The 25,658-nt window shown below is 54.0% G+C and overlaps 1 protein-coding gene across 1 annotated transcript; it reads right to left on the reverse strand.

Moving 5' to 3' along the window:
- Positions 1-1,940: 1,940 nt before the first annotated feature.
- OAF (out at first homolog) lies at positions 1,941-22,004 on the reverse strand. Its single transcript, XM_065945073.1, has 4 exons — positions 21,167-22,004; positions 5,432-5,566; positions 4,212-4,392; positions 1,941-3,000 (listed from the first exon to the last, which is right to left on the reverse strand). The coding sequence occupies exons 1-4, from the start codon at positions 21,431-21,433 to the stop codon at positions 2,735-2,737; spliced, it is 849 nt and encodes a 282-aa protein (XP_065801145.1). The 5' UTR covers positions 21,434-22,004; the 3' UTR covers positions 1,941-2,734.
- Positions 22,005-25,658: the final 3,654 nt, after the last annotated feature.

Here is a 25,658-nt window from a genome sequence, read left to right on the forward strand (position 1 = left end):
TGACCCCATGGACTGCAGCACGCCAGGCCTCACTGTCCATCGCCAGCTCCTGTTGTTTACTCAAACTCATGTCCATTGAGTTGGTGATGCCATCCAGTCACTTCTTCCTCTGTTGTCCCTTTCTCCTCCTGCCTTCAATCTTTCCCAGCATCAAGGTCTTTTCCAATGAGTCAGTTCTTCGCATCAGGCGGTCCAAGTATGGAAGTTTCAGCTTCAGCATCAGTCCTTCCAATGAATATTCAGGACTGATTTCCTTTAGGATGGACTGATTGGACCTCCTTGCAGTCCAAGGGACTCTCAAGAGTCTTCTCCAACACCACAGTTCAAAAGTATCAATTCTTTGGCGCTCAGCTTTATAGTCCAGCTGTCACATCCATACATGACTACTGGAAAAAACCATAGATTTGACTAGACAGACCTTTGTTGGCAAAATAACGTCTCTGATTTTTAATATGTTGTCTAGGTTGGTCATAACTTTCCTTCCAAGGAACAAGCATCTTTTAATTTCATGGCTGCAGTCACCATCTGCAGTGATTTTGGAGCTCAAGAAAATAAAGTCTGTCATTGTTTCCACTGTTTCCCCATCTATTTGCCATGAAGTGATGGGACCAGATGCCATGATCTTAGTTTTCTGAATGTTGAGCTTTAAGCCAACTTTTTCACTCTCCTTTCACTTTCTTCAAGAGAATGGGAAAGTCTAGAGATCTCTTCAAGAAAATTAGAGATACCAGTCAGAATAGCCATCATTTAAAAGTCTACAGATAACACACTGGAGAGAGTGTGGAGAAAAGGGAATCCTCCTACACTGCTGGTGGGAATGTAAACTGGTACAGCCATTATGGAAAACAATATGGAATTTCCTCAAAAATCTAAAAATATAATTGCCATATGATCCAGCAATCCCATTCCTGGCCATCTATCCAGACAAAACTCTAATTTAAAAAGATACATGTACCCCTATGTTCATAGAAGCACTGTTTACAATAGCCAAGATATGGAAACAATCTAAATGTCCACCAACAGGTGAATGGATAAAAAAAAAAGTGGTACATATATCAGGGGAATACTAGTCAGTCATAAAAAAGAATTAAAATGCCATTTGAGCAACATGAATGAACCTAGAGATGATCATACTAAGTAAATCAGAAAGACAAATACCATATAATATCACTTACATGCTGAATCTAAAATATAACACAAATGAACTTATCTACAAAACAGAAACAGACTCACAGACATAGAGAACAGACTTGTAGTTGCCAAGAGAGCAGGGATGGTGGGGAAGCATAGATTGGGAGTTTGGGATTAACAAATGCAAACTATTATATATGTATGTGTGTGTGTGTGTGTGTGTGCAACTGAATCACTTTGCTGTACAACAGAAACTAACTCAACATTGTAAATCAATTATAGTTCAATGAGTGTATGCTTCATTCATGTCCGACTCTTTGTGACTGCATGGACTGTAGCCTGCCAGGCTCCTCTGTCCATGGGATTCTCCAGGCAAGAACACTGGAGTGGGTTGCCATGCCCTCCTCCAGAGGATCTTCCCGACCCAGGGATTGAACCCAGGTCTTTTGTCACCTGCATTATTCTTTACCATTAACACCACCTGGGAAGCACTAAAATAGAAACAAACAAACAAAGAAACCTATTTCCAGGATTTGATCCCTGGAGAAGTCTGGATCAGAATTTTCATCTATCTCATGGTGTCTTTTACTGGTTACTCACCTGTGTCTGTCTCATCCTCTTAAGTGCAGAAGTTTTGTCATATCTTTCCCTAGTAATACCCACCCCCAGCTACATCCTCCCCGCCCCCCACCCAAGACTGAGCACACAGTAGGTGCTTCAGGAGTTGTCCCTAGACAGGCTGTCCCCGAGACGGGCTCCCTAGACAGGGACATGTCTCCTGACACCAGGTGGCAGCGTTGGCCAAAAATTCTCTCAGAACTCTGCGTCTAGAACCGTCAGTCGAGTAAAAATTTAAACTTTTATTTCTGGTACAAATGATAAATATTTTGCATTAAAAATCTGGAATTCAAGTTTTCCTCATACTTCATGCTCCCTCCCTGTCCCAGAACCTTACAAAAATATTTCTGTTTAGAGGGAGCCAGCCGGCACCTGCTCCCTCGGCCAAGTCCAGGTTTGCAGAAAGGCACGTACGGTCTGTGTCAGGGCTGGGGATGGTGGCCTGAGGCCAGCGGTGAGAGGAATGCGTTGAGATCCGTGGCTGGGGCTGCTCCCCCTCCGGTGCAATGATTCTCCCCCTCCTTGCTGGGCAGTGGGACGGTGCACAGGGGCCAGGTCCTTCCCAACGGTGGGGCAGGGGTTGTGTGTGCGGAGGTGGGTACGACAGGCACAGACACCTTTCAGGGTCTAAACCTTCGAAGAGTTAAATAGGAGAGTCATAGGCCGTCACATTTTGGGTGCTTGAAAGTGAACACTTCGGGGAGATGAAGGAGGGGAGGCAAGCTTGGAGAACCCCCCTTCTCCCTGGGTCCCCGAGGAAGGCACAGGGCAGGAGTGGGGGCTGCCTTCATGAGTTAACCCTTGCCACACAACACCCCTTTCACAGTCACGGATGAGGGGGCCAGAGGCTCCGGGATTAGGTGATGGGAAGGAAGAGCGATAAGGCCTTGGATGTCGGGGCTGGGGGGCACCCCTTCTGGCGGCTCGGGGAGGGCCAGTGGGTCCCGGGCAGCTGCCTCGGGGACCACCCCTCGTCCCAGCCCGGCTAGGGGTCCTCATCCCAGAGGCATAGCTGCTTCTGGGGCACGTAGAAGTCGAAGTTGTAGTTCTTCTGGCAGCTGCGGATGCCGCACTTGTAGGGTGCTGGGCGGTCGCGGCCGTGGCAGTACTTGAGCATGCAGGGGTACCAGGCCAGGCTCAGACCATAGCGGCAGAGGCAGGGCTTCCCGCGGTCCCCCACCTTCCCGCAGCGAGGCAGCAACACCTGCTCCGAGGCCTTGGGGAGAGCCTCGAACACGGAGCCATCCACACCTGGGAGAGAAGGCAGGGTCAGGGCGGGAGCCTCCCCGCATGGCCCCTTCAGGCATCCCAGTGCCCCCAGGAGCTAAGTGTTATCATCCTTGTTTTACAGATGAGAAAACTGGCCCAGAGAGGTTATTGGCCTGGCTGACGTCACACAGTAAGTAGGGATTCAGGACTGTCTGACTTCAAGGCATCCACTTACCCTTGCCAGTGCCACACCACCCTACGCCTAAAACCATTACTGTGCTGGACATGATGGCACAGAGGCGTGGGGAGGAGGGGCAGGGAAGCTTCTAAAGGAGGTGGTATCTGAGGAGGCCAGGGAGGGAAGGGCCAGCACAAACATGCTGGGGAAGCCAGGGTAGGCAGGACACAGGAACACTCGGGCGGGGTGCTGGGGGCACAGAGCAGTGAGCGAGCCCAGGCGCGGCTTAGCAACCACGGGAGGGACCAGCCCCTGGTCCCTGGGGGACGGCATGTGGCTTGCACCTCGGTCTGGGGTGCAGCCCACAGGGGAGGGGCGGGTGTTGTGGGGGGCACAGCCACAGCTCTGTCGGGCATTTCTAAACCCAGTGGTGCTCTGGGAGGAGCAGGCATTTCTCTTATGCTCAGCCAGCCAGGCAGAAGGACCAGGGACCTGGCGTTGGAATGGCGACATCTCTCTGTCCTCCCTACAGACAGGAGCCAAGGACAGGGCTGGGAAAGATGACCGGGAGATGGGCCAGGAGTGAGGTCACACAGGTCCGGAAGGCAGGGGCCACGCCAGGATGGGAGGCGTTCTCCAGGATCCTGGGGGAGAGACGCTGGGCCCCCAGAAGGTGTGAAGGGAAGGAGTGGAGCTGAACTCTGAGAGGCAGCAGCAGAGGTAGCCAGGTAGGAACGGGTGGCTCTGGGCCCCATCCAGACCCTGCTTCCTGCGCATGTTCACCACAGGTTTCACCTGTGTTCTCACTCAGGGCACAGATGGGGCAGGGGTGGGGCTGGGGAGGGTGGAGTTGTCTGGGAATTCCCTCCTCTGGGCCTAGCAGAGTCACCGTTCTGCATGTCCCTACCTGGAATCGATCCCTTTCATTGACTCCCCTCAATAAAGAGCCACGCAGGCATCACTTCCTCCAGGAAGCCCTCCCTGACTAGTCCCAGCTGGGTGGAGAATTCCCCTATCTCATTATTGCTCCCCATCATATTTGAGATGATACAGCAGTGGGCCACACCCAGCTGACCTTGCTCCAGCCAGAACCGGACGTCTTCCTGGCGGGTGTAGATGGCATCCACAGCCTCGGCGCACACGTTGCGGAGATGGGGGCTCAGCAGCGCCCCCTGGCTGAAGTTGACGGCGATGTCCATGTGCATTTGCTCTGGGCCCCGCACCTCCTCAGCCTGCCGCACTGCCCGTGGGTTTTTCTGGGTGGAAGAGAAGAGTTGTTTCCACCCGGCCTCAGACAGCGCCCTGCCCACATTTTCCCTGGTCGCTGATTGTCAGACAAGCCCAGGCTGGCTGCCTTCAGATCCTTGGGGCCACCTGTAGGGTGACAGGGGGAATCAGCCCCCCTTCAACTGGTGGAAAAACTGATACCCAGGGCACAGTCAAGCCTTTTCAGCCTGCCACTGGGCTGACCTCTGAAACCTAAGGGAGAATTCTGACATGTTGCTGGGAAGGTGGGGGTGGTGTTGGAGGTGGGCAGGGCAGGCCAGTTGTCCCAGGGTCAAGGACCGCTGGGGTCCTATACTTTCCAATATCCAGGTAACTGAGTTTCTCTGGGAAAAGCAGACAGAAGGGTGGGACTGAGGACAGGTCCTGGAGCTTAGGGAGCTTACATGAGGCTGGGGAGAGGCCCAGGGTCGGGGAAGGGACTGGGAGCAGGCAACAGGCTGAGGGGTTCCAAAGCTGCATTGAACACTTTACATGCTCCATCCCACTTAATTCTCACCATAACCCATCTCTCAGTAAGAAAATAGGGGCTTTGAGGGACTTTTCTGGAGGGCCAGTGGTTAAGACCAAGCTTCAAATGTAGGGGGTGCGGGTTCCATCCCAGGTAGGGAAACTAAAATTCTACATGCCCTGTGGCATGGCCAAAAAAAAAAGAAAATAGGGACTTGGAAGAGAGGTGACACGTCTAGAGTCACCCAGATGCTGAGTGGCGGTGCCATAGCTGAAGGCAGATCTGACTTGCCTCCATCATAAATGGGGAGGGGCTGAGGTTGGGGGCAGGAAGAATTTGAGAGATGGGGGTTCAGTGCAGACTAGGGATCTGGGGTTATGGGATCAGGTGTGGTCTGGGGCATAATCTGGGGGTTCAGGATTAGAGGCTGAGTGTGGGGCCAGGGATTAGGTGGATCAGGGTGGGGTGGGAGATTGAGGTTGGGGTGGATGGGGTCCAGGCCAGGGCTCAGCTGCAGGGGTGCGTGTGGGCTCCGGGGCAGGACTGGGGTGGGCACTCACCTGCCGGAGCTTGGCCATGGCCTCGCTGGGAATGATCTCATTGTGGTGCAGCCGGGTAACGAAGCAGAGAGCCTGGAACTGACTCTGCCCCTTCTCCAGCTCCCCCAGAATCAAGGCCCTGAAGATCTTCACATCCTGATGGGGAAGGGCAGAAGGATGGGGGCTGGTTGGAGGAGGTGGGGCCTCCTCACCAGTCCCCCCACCCCGCCCAGTGCTCAGCTCAGACCCCCCCAGAGGACACAGGCCTGGACACTGTCCTGCAATGGACACCTCCCTCCTGCTGTCCTGGGAATTTATTTTTTCCCATTTAAACCCGTGACTTAAAAGAAAGAACACACCCCAGATGTTCCAAAGCCTTCTGGAAAATTCACAGAGTGAACCGCTAGAAAGCTTTCCAAAACAAGGCTGTTTAAAAAGCACAGAACTTCACCTTAAAGGAAACCACCCCTTTTGGCACCTGGTTCATTCATAGCTGATGCTTCCCCTCTGTGGCACCCCTGTATTCCCTGATCAGGGTGAGCCAGGGCCCCTACGACCACCTGACCAGGGTGTCACAAGGGAGAGGCTGCACTTTTTACAAGCACAGATCTCAGAGTTCCTCTCGCTGACTTTCCCATTCAGTAGGTTTGGGGAGAATGCCCCCAGTGCTTCTGGTCAGCCAGGCTCCTAGCCACCCGCATCTCAGATGGAGGTGGCGGGGTCAAGATGGGGTTAAGAGCAGACACAGCAACAGCTGTTGCCAAGGGCGCCACGATGGCTCACCTTTCCCCTTCCCTCCCCACTTCCCCTTTCCCCACGGGGTTACTAATGGCATGACCAGCAGGCCAAGGGCTCCTTCCTGTCACTGACTCACTGTGTGAATCAGGGGGGCCAGAGAGGGGCAGAGGAAGAAGGGAGAGGGGCTGTGGGATGCGGTTCCCGTTCCAAATGGGCTGCTGAAACCCTGGGCGCCCTAGGTGTCCCTTGTTCTCACCCAGCTCTGTGCCTTGGCTAATGGCCCCCGATGAGACATCAGCAGGTCCCAGTCAGCAGCAGTCTAAGTGTGTGAAGATCCCCTCGGCCTGGGAGGGGCCCTGGTCACACTGATGGTTCCTCCAGGAACCCTAGTGGTCCTGTACCAGCGCAGAGGGTATAGAGCCTATATAGATGTGAATCCTTCAATGACCGTGCCCTGGGCTCATTCACCAAACATCCCGGTTCACTGAGCACTTCCTGTCAAGTTAAATGCTCTGAGAACAGGGTCTGAGGGGCCCCCTTGGACTCCGGTGTAGGCAGTGAGAGACCCAGGGTTCCCCTCCAAGTCTGCAGTGTATTAGTGGTGTCCAGGCTCATCTCCCAGTTTCTCTAAGCCTCGTTTGTAAAGTGGGGATGATGCCACTTTCACCTGAAGGGTTGTGATGAGGCCAAAACAGGCTGTTGTGAAGGGAAAGCACAGAGAATGCCCGCCCAGAGTCAAGTGCTCAGCGGCGCTGGCTGGGGCCACTGTCCCACTGCAGATGACCAGCCAGTGTTACAGGTGATCTCAAACAGGTCAGTGCTATCATCCCACAAATCCCCATGCCCTTTTGGTCCTTTTTATTTTTGTTTCTTTTAGAGTCTTTTGATGTGGACCATCTTTAAAGTCTTTATTGAACTTGTTACAATATTGCTTCAGTCTTAAGTTTTGGTTTTTGGGTCCCAAGGCATGTGGGATCTTATCTTAGCTCCCTGACCAGGGATCAAACTGGTACCCTCTGCGTTGGCAGGCAAAGTCTTAACCACTGGACCACCAGGGAAGTATCTCCCCACCACCACCCCCATGCCCTTTGGAATTCCTCTGACTCTACAAGGACTTTCCCTACTTCCCTTCACTGTAAATGGTCTCTGAAACATTGAGGGGTGGGAGTGTCCAGGGAGATTTTCCACCAAGATTGTAGAAAGGGAGACTGAGGCCCAGCTGGTGAGAAAGGTTATGTTAGGTTCTTCCTGGTCCCAGACTTGGAGGGAAGGTGAATCACAGCTCGGGTAACCTCAGCTTCCTCTCAGCAGGAAATCCGCTCTCAGGCCATGAGGCTAGGTTCTCTTTGCCCTGCCAAACCTCGGTCATCCAATCTTCCACACCCTCGGGCCGGCTGAGGGGAGACTGGAGTTGGTACATGTGTGCATTTTCCACTTGGTTTTTGCCAGGTGAGATTTCCCCTCCTGGGGCGGGGTTAGGCGGATGTCCCTGGCAGGATCCCCAGGCAGGATCCAAAGTCTGGGTATTTTCAGCCATGACCCTTGAAGAGAATGTCTTCTGGGATATTCACAGCATCTTCTCCGATACCACAGGCACATGCCATAGCCTGTGGTCTGTGGGCTGCTCTGAGCTGGCCTTCTGGCTTGGACACCGCCCATCTACCACTAGCCAGAGAAAGTATTTGAACTTCTAGACCAGACCAGGGGGTGAACGAAATCTGTCAGAATATCTTCCCTGCTTCTAGACTAAATAACAATGTCAATGACAATAGCAAAAACCTACCAAAATGGGAATTTGACTGGGGGTGAAGCAAGGGGATGAGAATTTTTTGTTGAGATAGATTTCCTCTATGTCTCTCATTTATTTTTACAAAGGACAAAGATTTATTGAAGTTTATAACTGGAAGGGACAAGTCACTGTTACCATGAGTCAAAAAGGATATACTGCCCCATTCAAATCTTCACAACAACAGGAGGTAGTAACTATGATTATTACTGTGTTTGGATTGGATAACTTGCTCAAGGTCATGAGACCAAGAGGAAATGCAGTCAAAATTTTTAACCCAGGCAGCCTGCCTCCAAAATCCAAATTCTCACAACCACAATGCACAACTGCTTCTAGATCAACTAATTCAATGTCTTTGATGCCCAGTTACAGACCAGATGGTTAGGAGTCTGCCTGCAGTGCAGAAGACTCAGGTTCGATCCCTGGGGTCAAGAGGATTCCCTGGAGAAGGAGATGGCAACCCACTTCCGTCTTCTTGGCTGGAGAGTTTCATGGACAGAGGAGCCTGGTGGGCTACAGTCCCTGGGGCTGCAAACAGTCGGACACGACTGACCAACTACCACTTTCACTTTCTAAAGAAACTAAAGCTCAGGCCCAGAGAGAGAGTGTGGTCTGCCCACAGCCACACAGCCAGTGAGTAACAGAAGAGAATGCAGGGCCCTCTTCCAGCCACGTGGTCTGCGTGTCCTCTGCAGACCTGCCCCAGGACTATGGTGGCTCCCATTCAAGGTTGTGTGTGACTAACAGTCAATAGCATCTGACGCAAACATCAGGGTAAGATGACGCAGGATCACCTTTCTAATCCCTCTGCCTGTTCTGCCCATGGCCTCTGTAAACCCTGAATTTTCCAACCTTCTTAATCTGTATCTCCAGTAAACCAAGTTCCCTGTGCTGAGCCTGGGAGGGAGACAGCAGTCCAAGCAGCTGGATCTCTGTGGCTCCATCATCATGACCAGTGTCTCTCCTACCTTCTACTCCCCACACCTCAGACTCACTCCTGGGGCCCCCTTTCCCTCCAGCACAGAGGACAGGGCAGGGGGAGAGGGCCCCCTGCTTCAGGGAACATCTGACCAGATGCTAAGCTCCCGGGTTTCCTCCTTGCCCAAGAATCCCCTAAGATGATCCACCCAGATGTGGCCTAGTGTTCAAGGCAGACAACACAGCTGGGGAAGAGCATATCACAGGCTTTTCAGGCCCAGGTCTCAGGCTAGGATGTCCAAGATGGGCAGTTTCAGGATGTCCCATGGGCTCCTAGGAACCTCCAGCCCCCCAGGAGCAGGCCACCAGGAAGGAGAGGAGGGGACGGTTACCAGGGCTGAAATTGGGCCACATAGAAGGGATGGACACAGAGATACGGCAAGTCCCCTATACGCACTTTCAAGTTGCGAACGTTCTAAGATGCCAACGTGCATCTGGTTCCACCAAGGAACCAGAACCTGTGCCATCAGTGTCAGGCGAATGAGCTTGCAGCTTGCCCTCCATCTCCTATTGCTGACGATCCTTCAGCTCCACCATCTCCCACCTCCTCTCCCTCCTCCAGTCGGTAACTCTTCTTGCCTGTTCAGTCGATGCCAGCCCCTGTAGGCCAGCTGTTGTGCTGTACTACTGTACTTTTCAAAGTACTATGTTGTAAGATTAAAAATGCTTTATTTTCTGTGTTTTTTAAAATGTATTATCTGTGTGAAAAGTATAAACCCATGACAGTACAGTACTATATAGCCAACTGTGTTGGTTGGTACCCGGGCTAACCTTGATGGACTTAATGAACAAATTGGACTTACGAATGTACTCCCAGAGGGAACTCATTTGTATGTAGGGAACTTACTGTAGTGAGCATTTGCTGAAGTCCTTGGTGGGTGGTTTAAAGGTTCTCAGAGAGCAGGATAGTTAAGAGCAAAGGCTCTGGAGTCAGTGCTGTCTGCATTCAAACCCCGGCTTTGCTGATCACGTCATGTCATCCAGGGGGATGCACCTGACCTCTCTGTATCTTAGTTTCCACATGTGTAAAGTGAGTACAACCAACAATACCTACACCTCAAGGAATTCCTGTGAGGAAAAATGAGTGAAAGGTCTCAGAACAGCATGGGCTGGACTCAGGAAAAATGAGTGAAAGGTCTCAGAACAGAATGGGCTGGACTCCTTCAGTTTTTCTCTAGAATTGTTGTAATCCCTGGCCTAGCTCCAACTGTGATCAACTCCAGACCTGCAGAGGCAAGAAAAAAGAACTTTCTTCCAGAGACACACCAGAGCCCCAGAGAAGTCAGGTGACTCTGCTGGAGCTTGCAGGTAATCAGCAAATTGGTGGGAGAGCGCTGACTAGCATCACAGGTGGCAGGGCCGGGCAGCGGGCAAGACCAAGGTCAAGGCCCCAGTCTCCAAGGGACTCATAGGGGAAGCTGATCTACAACTGAAGTCAGCGCCCATGATGAGGCCTAGGCTTGAGGCTTATTAAGCAAAGTGCTATAGGATAAACGTCGAAGTGAAAGTTGCTCAGCTGTGTCCGACTCTTTGCGACCCCATGGACTGCACAGTCCCTGGAATTCTGCTATAGGATAAAGGATGGTTGAGGAAGTGCTCCCGTCCCTTTGGGTGTGGGGCTGGGAGGGGTGGAGGGAAGGAAGACTTCAACTAGAGCAGGGGTCCTCAACCTTTTTGGCACCAGAGACAGATTTTGTGGAAGACAATTTCCCCATGAACCTGGCTGGGGGGCGGGAGGCAGGCATGGATGGATGGTTTGGGGATGATTCAAGTGCGTTACATTTATTGTTTGCTTTATTTCTAGTGTTAGATATCAGCTTCGCCTCAGATCATCAGGCACTAGATCCTGGAGGCTGAGAACCCCTGTACTAGACTGAAGGATATTTCACTGGTTCTGGACAATGAGAGGATAGGGGGTTTTCTATCCAAGAAAGAGGCAATTACAGAAAATGTGTGTGTGTGTGTGTGCTGTGTGGTCAGCCGTGTCCGACTCTTTGCGACCCCATGGACTGTAGCCCACCAGGCTCCTCTGTCCATGGGATTTCCCAGGCAAGAATACTGCAGTGGGTTGCCATTTCCTACTCCAGGGGCTCGTCTTGACCCAGGGATCGAACCCACGTCTCTTGCACCTCCTGCATTGGCAGGCAACTTCTTTACCATAAGCGCCACCTGGGAAGCCCCATTACAGAAGATGGAGAGGTACATAAGGCATCTTAATGCCCCCACCCATCCATCTTGTCACATTACTGTCTTAGGATCTGCCTAATGCCCTTCCAAGGCTTCTTTTGTCCTCACCATAAAGTGTACCCCCGAAAGGCTGGCATCCACATCTTTGCTGACAGTTCTGAGCACAGAACCAAAGAGATGGCAGTTTCCAGAATAAGCGAGGCCATGTGCCTTTCTATGAGCTGATGCCTGTCGGGGATGCCCTGTCCCATCCTGCCCAGCATCCTTCAGGACTCAGTTCACATGCATCCATCACCCCCAGCAACGCTCCAGCAGAGTTGGCCAGGTCCAATTCCTACCTTCCTCCCACTGTATCTGGAATGACCTCTTTCCTTGTCTTTCCTTCCAGACTCAACTCCTTGAGGCTGGGATAGTATATTATTTGCAGTGTATCCCCACCCACTAGAACACAACAGGTGCTCAATACATACCTGGAAATGAATAAATGAAGGATGGACTGAACAAACAAGAGCAGGCCAGGGTCCTAAGGAAAGTGATGGGAGTACAGGGAGGGGAGGGCAGTGAGAGTGGAAGGAAGAGGCTGGTGGGAGGGCAGGGACAGGGTCTGCGAGCCCAGTCAAAGAGTCTGAGCTTCATCTCGCAGACCACTGGAAGTCATCACTGGATTTTCAGCCTGGGGGTAACATGCATGAATCTCTGGCTTAGAGTTGAATCAGAAACTTGAGCTGTGCTAGGCTAGCGTGCATCTTAGTCCTTAGTCCTTGTGTAGTGTCTTCTGCCTGGACAACAAGTCCCCCAGGCCCTCCACACTGTGCCCCTAGCTCAGGACAGTGGCTCCGCCTTATCTATGCAGTGTTCTCAGTCTGACACAAAGCTGAGCGAAGGCACCCATGCTCTGGGGCCTCCATGGAAACCTCCTGCCCCCTACAAGAAAAGGGCTCTTCTTGGGCTTCCTTGTACCTGGGCTCCTGCAGACTGGCAGTCCTGCAGCTGCGATTTTGGCTTCTAGAAGGTTCAGGGGAGCTTTTTCATGCTCCAGTGAGGTTCCAGCAGGGGATGTGACCCTCAAGGTCACACAGCTGCAGGGCCAGGCCCAGGCGCCCAGATCTCCTGACTCAACCCAGTGATCTTTCTGCACTTCCCAGCTCCCCACTGAGCCCTCTCCCAGATATTCTATTCCTCTCTGCATCCACTCCCTGCCCGAGACCCTCTGTATCTCACTGGGAGAAGGCTGTTCTGGGAAAAGCAGGGGGCAGCCCTCTGCACTTATAAGAGCAGACAGCCCGTGCCAGGCCCCTGCTGCTGCCTTCTGGGGGAAAGGCTCCAGGGAAAGCTCTGTGTTGCGGACAGGAGGCGACCCCGAAGACAGAGCCTACGGGAGCGCCGATGACCCTGGTGCTGTCACACGAGTCCGACTGCCAGCTTCCAGAATGAAAGGGGGAAACAAACTTCTCTTGTTTTGACTGCTGTGGGGTTTTATGTTACGACCAAGTCGAATCGTAACTGTACACACAGACAGACACCTGCTTGCCCCATTCAGGGGCCACGTGGCCATAATCTTTCACCCAGAAGTGCCGATTCTCGAACGATCTCGCACGCTTCACCCAGCGGCACCCAGGCCCCCTATGCCCCTCCTGCTGGGACCCATACTTCCGCTGGGCCGTGGGCCCCTCCTCTCTCGCACCACTGCCCCTAGGAGCACGTTTCCTCCCTTGTGGCCTCTCCCAGGAGTCTCCATGTCACCCCCTTTCTCTTGATCACCCGCAACATCCCTCGCATGTAGTCACACACGCCCATCTTCTCCCGACAGTCTCTCCACACCCTTCTCCCGCCCTCCCTTCTCCCCCCAGAGTCTCTCTCTCTCTCTCACACACACACACACACACACACACACACAGTGTCTTCCATGCCTTCTCACACACCAGCCTCTGCACCCACCGCACACAGGCTGTTACACTCACCTACCTCCAGGACTCACACCCGCCTCTCCAACAAGCATCCTCTCCCAGTTGACCTCCTCAGCCTAGCCTGGCCAACCCTTCCCTGACCCTGCCCTCCTTCCCACCACCAGCTCCCAGCTCCCCCTGACTCCGAGCGCCCTTCCTCAGCCCCCTTTTCCAGAAAGCCCGTGGGGAGGTGCGGGGAGGCTCTCCCGGAGGCTCTCCCATCTCAGACCTCGCTGCCCACCCAGCCCTGGACCACGGGGGAACTGAAAATGAAGAGGGCCAGATGGTGGAGCTGCTGTGCTGCGCTGGGCTGCGCAGTCATGTCCAGCTCTTTGCTCCCTACCCCATGGGCTGTAGCCCGTCAGGCTCCTATGTTCATGGGGATTTTCCAGGCAAGAATACTGGAGTGGGTTGCCATGCCCTCCTCCAGGGGAATCTTCCCAATGCAGGGATCGAACCTAGGTCTTCCACATTGCAGGCAGATTCTTTATCATCTGAGCCACCAAGGAAGTCCAAGAATACTGGAGTGGGTAGCCTATTCCCTCTCCAGGGAAACTTCTTCACCCAGAAATCAAACCGGGGACTCCCACATTGCAGGTAGATTCTTCACCAGCTAACCTACCGGGAAAGCCCAAGAATACTGGAGTGGGTAGCCTATCCCTTTTCCAGGGGTACTTTTCCTCCCAGGAATCAAACCGGGGACTCCTGCATTGCAGGTAGATTCTTTACCAGCCAAGCTACCAGGAAAGCCCATGGTGGAACTGACCTTCCCTCAAAAGCCCTCTCCCAGTCCACCTCTGGGCCAGCGTGGTTACACAGCCCAGGCTGGAGGCTACGCTCCAGGTCCCCGCCGAGCACCTGCTCTTCTCTCCCTCGGACGGCGCACACTGTGTCCTGGGAGCTTCCTCTGCCATCTCGGTCTCCTTCCCGTCACACCAGAGTATGAGGTTTTGAGGCCCATCCTGAGCCAACCCAAATATTTACTGCTCGGCTTCTGCCTGGAGCCGCTTTATAGCTAGAGAGGGGCTGGCTTCCCTGTGCTGGGGAGGTGAAAGGTCAGCCTGGAGGGGCAGCCAGGGATCAGGGCCCTCCTCACCCCGCACGGCTGCCCCAGGAGTACCTGGGCTGCTCTGGCCGGACCCCTGGAGAGGCACAGAGGCGAACGGAATCAACCCAAAGCCAAGCCAAGCACACTCCCTGGCTGGTGCCTGGGGAGGCAGGCTGCCCTGTTATGAGATGCCTGCAGACCCCAAGGGCTACGCCTAGACAGAGACTTCTTGTTACAGGTCATCCATGCAACCACCCGCTGGGGGCAGTGCCCCCTGCCCTCCCCCAGGCCCCCAGTGCCCCGTCAGCCAAATCCCAAAGGTCACCACTGTCCCAACTGCTCCAGGAACAATGTGCGGCTTTATGTGGATCAGCTGCACCCCAATGTCCCGCTGACTCAGGGCTCCTGAGATGAGGCTCCACGCTTCCCACTCACTCGCATTCCCAGCCCCAGCGCCTCCCTCCCTGGCCCCCAGCCCTTCATCAGAGTCTCCCCCGCCCTCCCGAGGGGGGCCGGCCACTTCAACACTTGCCAACTGAAAGGATGGGAGTCCTAGCGATGCCTGGGTCCCCAGAACAGGAACAATCTGCGTGGCTGTGTCAGGAAGGAGGGCTGGGGCCGTGGCTGGAACAGCTAGGACTCTTCTCACCTGCCTCCGCTGGCCTCTGCTTTGCTGAGGCCTCTTACTCCTGACAACATGCCTCTAAGCCATCATACCGTATGAGGATTGTCTCTGAGCCTGGGGCTCAGAGAAGTTAAGTGACTTGTCAAGTCACACAGCTGGTCAAGGGCAGAAAAATATACAGTGAGTGCTCAGGAGAATCTGTGAGCTATTTAAATAATGGTGCCCTCACGCCCATGGTCTCTCCAGGAGCCACGAGGGGAGAGGAAAGAGGAACATCCCAGGATCAGTGAAGAGGTCAAATTCAAAATTCGTGGTGGGGGATGTGGTGAGCTTTGCGGGAGGGGTCCAGCCCAAGTCTATAAGCAGGAAAGTTTCTCCGTAGATGTGTCCCTCTGCACCGAGGCTTTTTTCAGCCTCCTTCTTCCTCTCCCCTCCCCTGTTCAGCTTTCTTCAGCCTCTGGGAAGAGGCTGGCTTATATGTCACAGCAAGCACAGGCAGTCAGAACACAGTGGAAGAATTCCTGGGTCCCCATCCTGGATCGTTAGCTACTGATCTTGTCCAAGTCACTACAGAGGCATGAGCCTCAGTTTGCACATCTGCGAAATGGATGCAATACCCGCCATATGATGTAGTGGTGAGGATCAAATGAGGCCAGGTGTGTGAATGCTACCGTCAGTGTGTGATCTGAGTGACCACTCAGTGTGTGAGACCCGGACAGCTGTGATTCTTACCTCAGAGCTGGCCTCTGTCTCACCAGCACCACCTCTGTGACCCTTGGCAAGCCTCACGGGAAGACCCTCACTTCCGTTTCTCCCCCATCATAACAGAAGGTCACTGACTTGTCCCAGGTGGCAGTCCTCATGGCGCAACCCGGGATCCTCTGCCAGGGCTCCACCTGGATACAGGCTTTCAGGGAGTGGGAGGTGCGGGCCAGGCTGCACCACGGGGCAGGGCTGCTGATCCCTAACACAGAGGGGGCTTCCTCAGACACGGCAGAGGGACTGCTGTCAGAACCCGGCCCCACAGGCACAAGCCGGGCGGTTCTCTCTGACGACTTCTCATGAACTCCCGTGGGGAAATGCCCTGGACACCGCAAAGCTCTGGGCCTCTGCTGAAAGCACATCTACTGTATTCTGTTCCCCGAAAGACACACTCTCCATCACATGTCTCCACTACAGATCACCAAACTGCAGGGACCCAACATAAGCTGGGTAGGTGGACACTGCACCCTCAGAGCCTGTCCTGTCTGACATCCCTGTGATGTGATATCCTGTTAGAATAAACAGCCGCAGGCATCAGTCTGGCTATTTGCACATTCCCTATCTTTGCTGACTCTCTCACAGCCTGCAGCCGCTCCCCCTACCCAGACGGGGAGCCCCCCAAGGCACAGATGACTGTGCTCTCTGGACTGCTCCTCCCTCTGACCCCACCCCCCAGGGCATGGGTGCCGAGGGCACGGGTCCCTTGGAGTGACCTCGAGCTGACCCGCCCTGTTATATGGACCCCCTTATCTTGGCTCTGGGCTTCCTTGGTGGCTCAAACAGGAAAGAATCTGTCTGCAATTCGGGAGACCCAGGCGCAGTCCCTGGGTTGGGAAGATCCCCTGGAGAAAGGCATGGCAACCCACTCCAGTTTTCTTGCTTAGGGAATTCCAGGGACAGAGGAACCTGGTGGGCTACAGTCCACGGGGTCGCAAAGAGTCGGACATGATTGAGCAACTAACACATACACACACACACACACCTTGGCTGCAGCCCGTGGCCCCTCTTGACCCCCACCCTCCACACATTGGATTCTTCGGCTCCTTCCTCCCTGCTCCCGTTGCAGCCAGGATTCACGCCACCCCCACCCGCCCTTTGTAGCTGCCCAGGACTTTCTCTTATCTTCCAGTCCCACCCTCCCCGTCCCGTCAGCACCAGACCACACCGCTGGAACATGAGTCATCCCCCTCCCCCAGCTTCTGGACACTCAGACTGGGGTGAGAGAGACTCAGGGGAAGGAGAACTTGGATGGGGAGAGCAACCTGGGGGACGGGGACCGAGACGGCGGTCAGAGCAAAAGCCGGGCTGGACAGTCGGGATGGTGACATGCCCAGCGAGCCTGTACATCTGGGTATAATTACACGCATAGGCTTTGGGTTATAAAGAAGAGCGCTGCCTACTGAGAGCGTATGATGAATCAGCAGTCTTGTGCTGAGGGCACAGAGAAGGAGGCCTCGGGTCTACACGCTGATTAAACACATTAGGGTTATTGTGGATAGAACGACAGGTTTCAACTAAAGGACTGAGTTGGGGCTTGACCTTCATGTCACAGCCTAACCCCGTGCCTCCTCCAAGTCCCTCCGTCCCTGGAGCAACTCTGCCAGGGCTTCCCAAACGTTGCTGCTCACTGGAATCACCAGGGGCTCTTTAGAAACCCAGCTGTCTGGTACCCACCCTCAGACATTTGGACTTAATTGGTCTGGAGTGCAGCCGAGGCCTGGGTTTTCTAAAGCTCCCCAGGCGATTCAAATGTGCAGCAAAGTCTGGGAGCCACCGAGCTGCAGCATGGTTTTTGCAAGCTGCGCCCTGACCTGATGGTCAGCAGCCTGTGGGCAGGGCTTACAGTCACGCACGATGGCGATGTGGTCGCTTCGGGGGCCTTGCGGAGTGTGTGATCCTTGCCCGGGCTCCGTGTCCCAGAGTGGGTTGATCACGGTGACAGCTTTACTGGCTTCAGGTCCAGCATGGCAGTGTGGGGAGGGCCAGGCGGGGCTGGAGCCCTGTCTCCTGGCGGAGGCAGAGGGTGGGAGGGGCGTGGAGGGGGGGCTGGGACAGGGCACGACAGGGTGACTGCTCCCTGCAGAGGGGCTGGCCAGCAATTCTGGAGTGTGACGGGTAACTTCCCATGTGCATTTCATTGGGCTGAGAGGTGCCCACAGAGCTGATAAAACATCTTTTCTGGGTGTGTCCGGTGAGCGTGTCTTGGGAAGATATTAGCATTTGAAACAGGAGCCAGAGTAGAAGGTGGCCCTCGCCAGAGTGGGTGGGCATCGTCCAATCCATTCAGGGCGTGAGAAGAACAAAAAGGGTGGAGAACGGCAAATTTGCTCTCTCTGCGTGAGCCAGACATCCATCTTCTCCCGCCCTTAGACGTCAAAGCTCCTGGTTCTCCGGCCTCTGCACTCACACTGGAACGACACAGGCCTTCCCGGACCTCCAGCTGACAGACCACAGACTTCTCCACCTCCATGATCGTGTGAGCCAACAGCCCCTTAAATAAAATCTCTTCCACAGCTCTGTGGTGGTGGTTTAGTCACTAAGTCGTATCTGACTCTTTTGCGACCCCAGTGGACTGTAGCCCACCAGGCTCCTCTGTCCAAGGGATTTCCCAGGCAAGAATAAATTGGAGTGGGTTGCCATTTCCTTCTCCCGGGGAGATCTTCCCACCCAGGGATCCAACCCGTGTCTCCTGCTCGGTAGGCCGATTCTTTACCACTGAGCCACCTGGGTGTATTTCTCTCCTATTATTTCTGTTCTTTGGGCCTGGGTGTATTTCTCTTCTATTATTTCTGTTCTGCAGGGGACCTCTAACACATGGAGCTTCAGAGAGAAGGTTCTGATGAGGGACTAAGGCTCTTCCAGGCTCAGTGCTGTCTTTCCGTGTGACTTTGGGTCTGCTGGTCAACACCGTTGCACCTGAGCTTAGCACAGAGGGTCCCTGCTGAGATGTGATGTGAGCCAGCGATAATTATGAAAGTCAGTGGCTTCTATTTCTGGAGCATTGGGTACGGCAGATGATACACAATGAGTATTTCATATACATGGCTCAGTTTAGTTCTCACAATGACCATGGGAACAGTACCATTATATCCCCATTTTACAGATGAAAAAATGAAGACTTGGAGAGATCAAGTAGCTTGCCCAGGGTTAAATTACATCTGTCTCCTTTCAGTTTGGACTGTTTCCCAAAGGTGACAAAATGGCCAGTGTTACTATCCCCAAATGAACTAGGGACTGTTCCCAAACCATTTAGTACATGGAATAAAAGAAATACCAGGTCCAGGAATTTCTCCTACAAGAAAAGTCATTACTTCTAGATAGAAGCTTCTCTTGGAAATCTGCCAGAGACCTTGAGGACTGGGCAAGCAACAAGAGAGGTGACCCACCCCAGAAAGATCCCTTATAAAAGCTGCTCTGGCCAATGCAGATCATGGACTAGGGTGGGGATAAAGGCTATTCCACTCCACTCCCAGCCTTCCCCAACTCCACCCCACCCCAGGCCAGCTGAGAAATCCAGAGTAGGAAGGGGCCTTGGAAAGCTGGTTCCCTTCGGTGATTTCCATTCCCAATTCCCTCCCTTGCTGATGAAACTGGAGATGCCAGAGGGCGGGTGTGAAACGCCAGCTTCTGGGTCAGAGGTTACCCTGTAAAGCAGTCTTTGGAAACCTGGGTGGAGGTTTGAACTGCTGTGGGGAGCTTTGAACTGCTACGGGGATTAAAATGAGGCTCTTACAATCAGCTCCAAATGGATTCTCTAACTGGGCAGTTGGCCCCTCTACCCTCAGCCCCTATCCCCAGGCCTGCACCCCACTGCCACTGGCCTCTCCCCTAGCCTTGCCCTCAGGATAGAGCAATAAAACCTTCCAAGCTGCAGCTAGAGGCTATAAAAGCTGAGCCCTACTCGTTGGCTCTCTGACCGGTGTCCTACCCACAGTCTTGGCTGCTGGAGTGGTCCCAGGAATGGGGAAGTCTCTCGAGGGTTCCAGCACCGCCACAGAACAATGGGCAGTGGGGCAGGAAGGTGGGAGACTCCCGGGCTGGCCTGAGGCTCACTCTCAAGGACAAAGGGCTTCAGTGGAAGGTTGGAGGGGACGCTTAGACTCCTATTTCCCCTATTTGGGTTTTCCAGGAAAAGAACAGACTTGACAAAATTCCCCTGGAGTTTAAGTGGGGAGGCAGGAGGTGTTCCGGCCCTGTCAGCTTTCCTCTCTCCACACACACACTCACCTGCCCCTGCCTGAACTGAGAACCTAGCTTAGGCCTGCTGAGTAAGGAAGGGATCGCACATTCCTCCCAAACGCAACACTCAAGCACACCTACTCCCACCCCACCACCCTCAACAGGTCTCCCTGCATCCCTGGTCAGTCACAGCCCAATAGTCTAGGGACAGATCAGCCGTCAAGCCCCACCTCCACCGTCCGTGGGATCACTGGCCCCCAACCTGGTATACCATCTACGGCAATGTGGCTGGGTCCCTAGGTGACTCTGCAAACTCTGCCCTGACTCCTCTCAAGCTCTGGTCTCCAAGAGGAAGGAGAGACAGGCGGTTCAGATAGCTGCCGCAGAGCCCTGGGCTTCCCTCACTGCTGGCTGTCTCATCGGCCTCCCCTCTCCCCTTCCCCAGAGCCTCCCAGGGCCTCTTTCTACAGGAGAGGGAAGTGGGGAGCATGCTTCAGTTGATCAAGAGACTCCCTTGAGTACCACACCTCACCTACCTTCTTTCCCACCAGGGTTCCCGCCCCTGGGTCACCGTTACTCGCTGTCCTTCCAGGCCCGCTTCCTGATAACCCGGAGTACCTCCATTCTCTACCCCACCTCGCAATCCAGGGGGCCAGGCCCACCTACTTGCTCCCTTCACCATACACACACACACACACACACACATCCCGAGGGGAGGCTGGTCTTTACCCCCTTCCCCAGAATCTGAGCCAGAACTGAGGGTTGGTCAGCCCTTCTGCCAAGCAGGATAAGAGGTGGCACCTCTCCCAGAGCCTGGGGACCTCACCCGGGCCCTCTCCCCAGGTCCTCCACTGCAAGTTCCCCAGACTTTCATTCCAAAGAGAAGAGGTGGCTTCTCCTTGGCCTGGAGGACACATGGGACACGTAGGTCTGCCCAGGAACCCCCTTCCCCAGCCCAGGAAAGTGAAACAAGGAGAGGTGGTACATGGACTCCACGAGGTCAGGGCTGGTAGAGCTGGCGTCACCCTCTTGCGCCTGTACAGAGGCGTGAAAGGAGGCCTGCAGAAGGAAAGGGGCTTGTCCTAGGTCACGGAGAGAACCCAGGACCTCTGGTGCCTGGCCCGGGACTTCTTCCTGGTAGAGCCTGAGGGACTTACTGCAGAAAGGGAGACGGGGTTAGTAACAATGACTCCAGTAGGGTCAGCACCTGCAGGGCGCTGGGAGGCCTGGAAGAGGAAGCGCGGAGCTAGCTGGTCAGGGGACTGGGCGCCCAGAGTGAAAAGGTGAAAGGCTGCAAGGGAGAGTCTGAAGGGCAGCTCCTGGGGAAGAATGATGGGCGCTGGGGAGCAGGGCAAAGAGGTGTGGAGAAGAGCCCGCGTGACCTTGGCTAAGTCGCGTCCCTGTCCCTCTCCGGGCCCAGTCCTCAGGCCAGCAGACGGGACCCCCTCAGGCACGCAGATTCCGCCGCGCCCCCCGCCCCGCCGCCGGGCAAGCGACGGTGCCTCACCTTCTTAAAGTCGGCGGTGAAGGAGACGAGAGTGCCGTCGGGCTTGCGCAGCTCCAGGCTGATGCTGTCGGCGTCGCTGTCCGCCTGCAGGCTCTCCTCGGTCACCTGGCCGTCAGGCAGCCGCACCCGCACCCGCAGCTCCGACGGCGCGCCAGCTCCAGTCCCCGCGCCCACGCCGCGCGGCGCCCCCAGCAGCGGCACGAGCAGCGGCAGGAGCAGCAGCGCGGGGGACGCCCGGGGGACCCCGCGGCGGCCGGGCGGGCGCATCCCCGGGAGCCGCCGCCGCCCTCGCGGTCCCGGCGCGCCGCGAGCGGGCGGGTAGCTGCGGGGCCAAACTTCGCCCGAACTTGAAGGCTAGTTCACTGCGCGGGGGCGCGGGGGCGCGGCTCCCCCTGGGGCTGGGGGCTCAGCCGCGGGGCGCCAGCGACGTGGCGCCGAGGCACGTGGGCTGCGCTCCGCCGCGCGCCCCCCGGCGGCTCCAAGGCGGACGCCGGGCTCCCGGGGCCCGTCCGCCTCCCAGTCCCGGCGCGGCGCCTCCCGCGGCCCCCGACTCCGGAGCTCCGAGACTCTGTTTTGCACTTTTCATTCAATCCCACCCCCCGTCACTTCCTTCAGAAAACAGAAACCACCAGGACCTGCCTTAAAGAGACCGCGCACCTCTCGGCCCTTAAAGGGCCCGCGGCGGCTCTCCCGGCGCTCGGCTGCGGCCGGAGCCGGGGGCGGGGCGGCCGGGGCGGACCGGCGCGCGGCGGCCTGGTGGGAACTGGGTTTCTCAACCGCGCTCACTCCCCGTCGCGCCCCGGCAGCGACCGGGCTGGCCCGGGAATTGACTCTCCTGGCAGATCCCTTCCTCCGAGCAGGGGCGGGACGGGTGACTCTTCCCCCGCACCGCCCCCCCTCCCCGTCCTTCTTTTTTGGCTGGTTCTTGTGCCACGTGGATGAAAGAATCGGGCTTGGTGTTTTAGGGGTTTTGTTTGGTCTTTTCAGTTTCTCTGACGCGGTGAATTTCTACACTGCTTCTGCAAAATCGGACCTCACCTCGCGTTCAGTCTTTTGACTGCCATAGACCAGGAGAGAAGGGCTGAGGTTTTGCCGGCGTTGACGTTCGTCAGGTGTGAAATCTTGATCAGTCAGGCCGCCTCTCTGGACATGGCCCTTGAAGTGCCCGCATTCTCTGAACCCCTGCGCAGGTTCTTTTCGGTCTGGTCGCCCTTACTTTCCCCATTCACGACTTCTCCCCAGTCCTGCCCACCTCCCCAGACCCCTGTTCTCTCTCCCACGGATAGGCTGAGCAAATTCAGGAAAACAGTAGATTGCAGACCATTCTGGAGGATGTCCAGGGACTCGAGATGCGCTTGACCATCAGAGACTCTCCCACAAGCCCACAGAAATGGGGTCCCTTGTCATGCACTCCAACAGTGAACTGGGTGAAGGCAGGAGGGATGTGGATTCCTGCTTCCTCTGATTAGCTGTGTGTTTTGGAAGCATTTAAAAAATTCTTTGGGCCTAAGTGTCCCCAGGATATAGTGGGTGTTGCTGAGACCTACGAAGTCCTGCCAGTTCCAGAAGAGAAAACACCAGGGGGATGGTCAGAACCTATTGTTCCTTGATGTTCATTTCACTTCTCTTTATTCTGTGTTCCCCTAATCTTTCCCAGATCTTGATCACAGATGTTGAATACCCTTCTCTTCAGCCTTCTTCCCATCTAGGTTTTCTCCAGCACAAGTTAGTAACGATGACAACAGGTACTTAAGCACCCAGGGACCATGAGGGTGCCAGCAGAGTTAGATGCCTTGAACTGCAGGGGGTGCCCAGAACCACTTCCTTACTACTAGCCCAGAGCTCTTCTTACTACTGAAGTCATGAAATTAAAAGACGCTTGCTCCTTAGAAGAAAAGCTGTAACCAACTTAGACAGCATATTAGAAAGTAGAGACATTACTCTGCTGACAAAGGTCCATCTAGTCAAAGTTATGTTTCTTCCAGTACTCATATATTAATGGGAGAGCTGGACCATAAAGAAAGCTGAGAGCCGAAGAATTGATGCTTTTGAACTCTGATGCTGGAGAAGACTCTTGAGAGTCCCTTGGACTGCAAGAAGATCCAACCAGTCCATCCTAAAGGAAATCAGTCCTGAATATTCATTGGAAGGACTCATGCTGAAGCTGAAACTCTAGTTTATTTTGGCCACCTGATGAGAAGAACTGACTCATTGAAAAAGACCCTGATGCTGGGAAAGATTGAAGGCAGGAGGAGAAGGGGATGACAGAGGTTGAGTTGGTTGGATGGCGTCATCGACTCTATGGACATGAGTTTGAGCAAGCTCTGGGAGTTGGTGATGGACAGGGAAACCTGGCATGCTGCAGTTCATGGGGTTGCAAAGAGTTGGACACGACTGAGCCTCTGAACTGGACCTCTTACTACACTTTGCTGCCTAAATTTAAGACTGAAAGGGATTCAAAAGATTATCTAACTGAATGTTTTTCAAATCTGTTTTATCAAAAGAACCACCTAGGTGCCTATTAAAAACACAGATACCTGGATCCCTAAATCCAGTCAACCTGACTTCTTAGGAAAAAGAACTGAAAATCTGCATTTTTAACAAATGCCCAGTGATGCTTGATCTCAGGGGTTGATAGTTGATAACCTGACAGAGGGTTAAGCTTAGCAGATCTAAAACAAACAGCATCTTTCCTGGGGAAACATCCTGGTCCCTAAGGAGTTTATCTTCCCATTAGGGAGATAAGGCGGGCTGTCAAGAGAACAGTGGATTAGCACAGAATGCCCCCTGAGGGCCTCCCACCCTGAGCTGGCAGGGCTGGAGGGATGCCCAGGGTCTCAAAACTGGCCTCCTGCCTGACAGGACACTCATCTCAATCCAGCCTTAGAATTAGGTCTTCCCACATGAGTCATTAGGGCCTCACCCACATTTCCTAACTTCCTGTTTCAGGTCCTGTCCCCCATCCATCATCAGGCTCTGCCCCCAGCCATATTCCCAGGCCCCTTCCTCTTCACCCCAGTGAGATCCCAGAAGAAGTAAGCAAAGAAGCCCTGTGTGTCTGGTTTCTTTTCTAGGTTTTTAAGACGGTCCTTTGCTGTTTTTGTTCAGTCACTAAGTTGTGTCCAACTCTTTGCGACCCCATGAACTGCAGCACGCCAGGTTCCTCTGTCCTTCACTATCTCCTGGAGTTTGCTCAAACTCATGTCCATTGAGTCGGTGATGCTACCTAACCATCTCATCCTTTGCCACCCCCTTTTCCTTTTGCTCTCAGTCTTTCCCAGCATCAGGGTCTTTTCCAGTGAGTTGGCTCTTTGAATCAGGTGGCCAAAGTATTGGAGCTTCAACTTCACCATTAGTCCTTCCAATGAATATTTAGGGTTGATTTACTTTAGGATTGACTGGTTTGATCTCCTTGCTGTCCAAGGGGCTCTCAAGAGTCTTTTCCAGCACCACAATTCAAAAGAACCTATTGTCACTATTCGAATTATGGGTTTGGAAGCAATGATAGAAACCTCATCTCTTTCTGCCACCTCTTGTGCATAATCAGCGTCCTCCTTGCGTTCAACCACAGATCACACTAGATTTTTTTTTTAAGATAGCGAATTTGAAGTCTCACTCCACTTTGCAAGCCCTACTTCTGTCCTTCGCCTTTCTTTTGATTTTACCTGACCAACTCTTCAAGACTAAGACAAAAAGCTCAAGTTTGCCGGGAAGAGTTTCCCAGGCTACTGTCCTATAACTTTCCTCTATTCTCTCCCTACTCTGAACTCCAACAATAACAATTATTATAGCAGCTACCATTCACTCTGTTCTTATTATGTCCAAGTTCTGTGCCAAGCACTTTACATGTATCATCTTATTTAATATTCATGGCAACACTCCAAAGTGTGTTCTATTCTTAGTCTCTTTTAACTGACTAGGAAACTGAGGCGTCCAGAGGTTAAGTAACATGCCCAGGGTCACACAAGTAGGAGAACCAGAAGGGACTCAAACGTGAGGCCGCCTGACCACAAAGCCCTTGCATTTAACCACAATAGCATCTGCCTGCCTATAGCCCTTGCTTTTTTCCAGCCGCATTCCGGCACACATCCTGTGCTATCTTTTCCTCTTATCTAACGGTTCTGTGTGTGGCAATCTTGTACCCCAGTGAAGTTGTCAGTTCAAACAGGCCAGTCCCATGCTGGGAACAGAAACCAGCCTTAAACCAGCTGGGCACAGAAGCCTCCATTCATCTAAATGTGAAGGCCCTTGGAGGAAGAGCTCTAATGAGCCCAATTACTCTGACTGTATATAACCAACAGCCCTCATTGTCAGAATGTTCTTTACGTCTAATCTTGAGTCCTCTGCCACACTATAAACCAGTTTCCTTCATGATCTCTAGCCCTAGGAAAGCAGTTATAAGTTGTAGTTCAAAGCAAGATATCAGCATCTCAGCCCTAGAGCTTAACCACTCAGGAGCACTGTGACTCAGTGAGCCTGTTTCTTCATTTAT

This window comes from Muntiacus reevesi, chromosome 9 (assembly GCF_963930625.1).
Source record: "Muntiacus reevesi chromosome 9, mMunRee1.1, whole genome shotgun sequence".
NCBI classification, from domain to species: Eukaryota; Metazoa; Chordata; class Mammalia; order Artiodactyla; family Cervidae; genus Muntiacus; species Muntiacus reevesi.

Excerpts from the sequence above, each read along its gene's own strand:
- OAF (XM_065945073.1), bottom strand. The coding sequence starts at position 21,433 with ATGCGCCCGCCCGGCCGCCGCGGGGTCCCCCGGGCGTCCCCCGCGCTG. Across the intron at positions 5,567-21,166 it reads TCACCGCCGACTTTAAGAAG|GATGTGAAGATCTTCAGGGC; the intron begins GTGAGGCACCGT and ends CTTCCCCATCAG. Across the intron at positions 3,001-4,211 it reads CCGGTTCTGGCTGGAGCAAG|GTGTGGATGGCTCCGTGTTC; the intron begins GTCAGCTGGGTG and ends CTTCTCTCCCAG.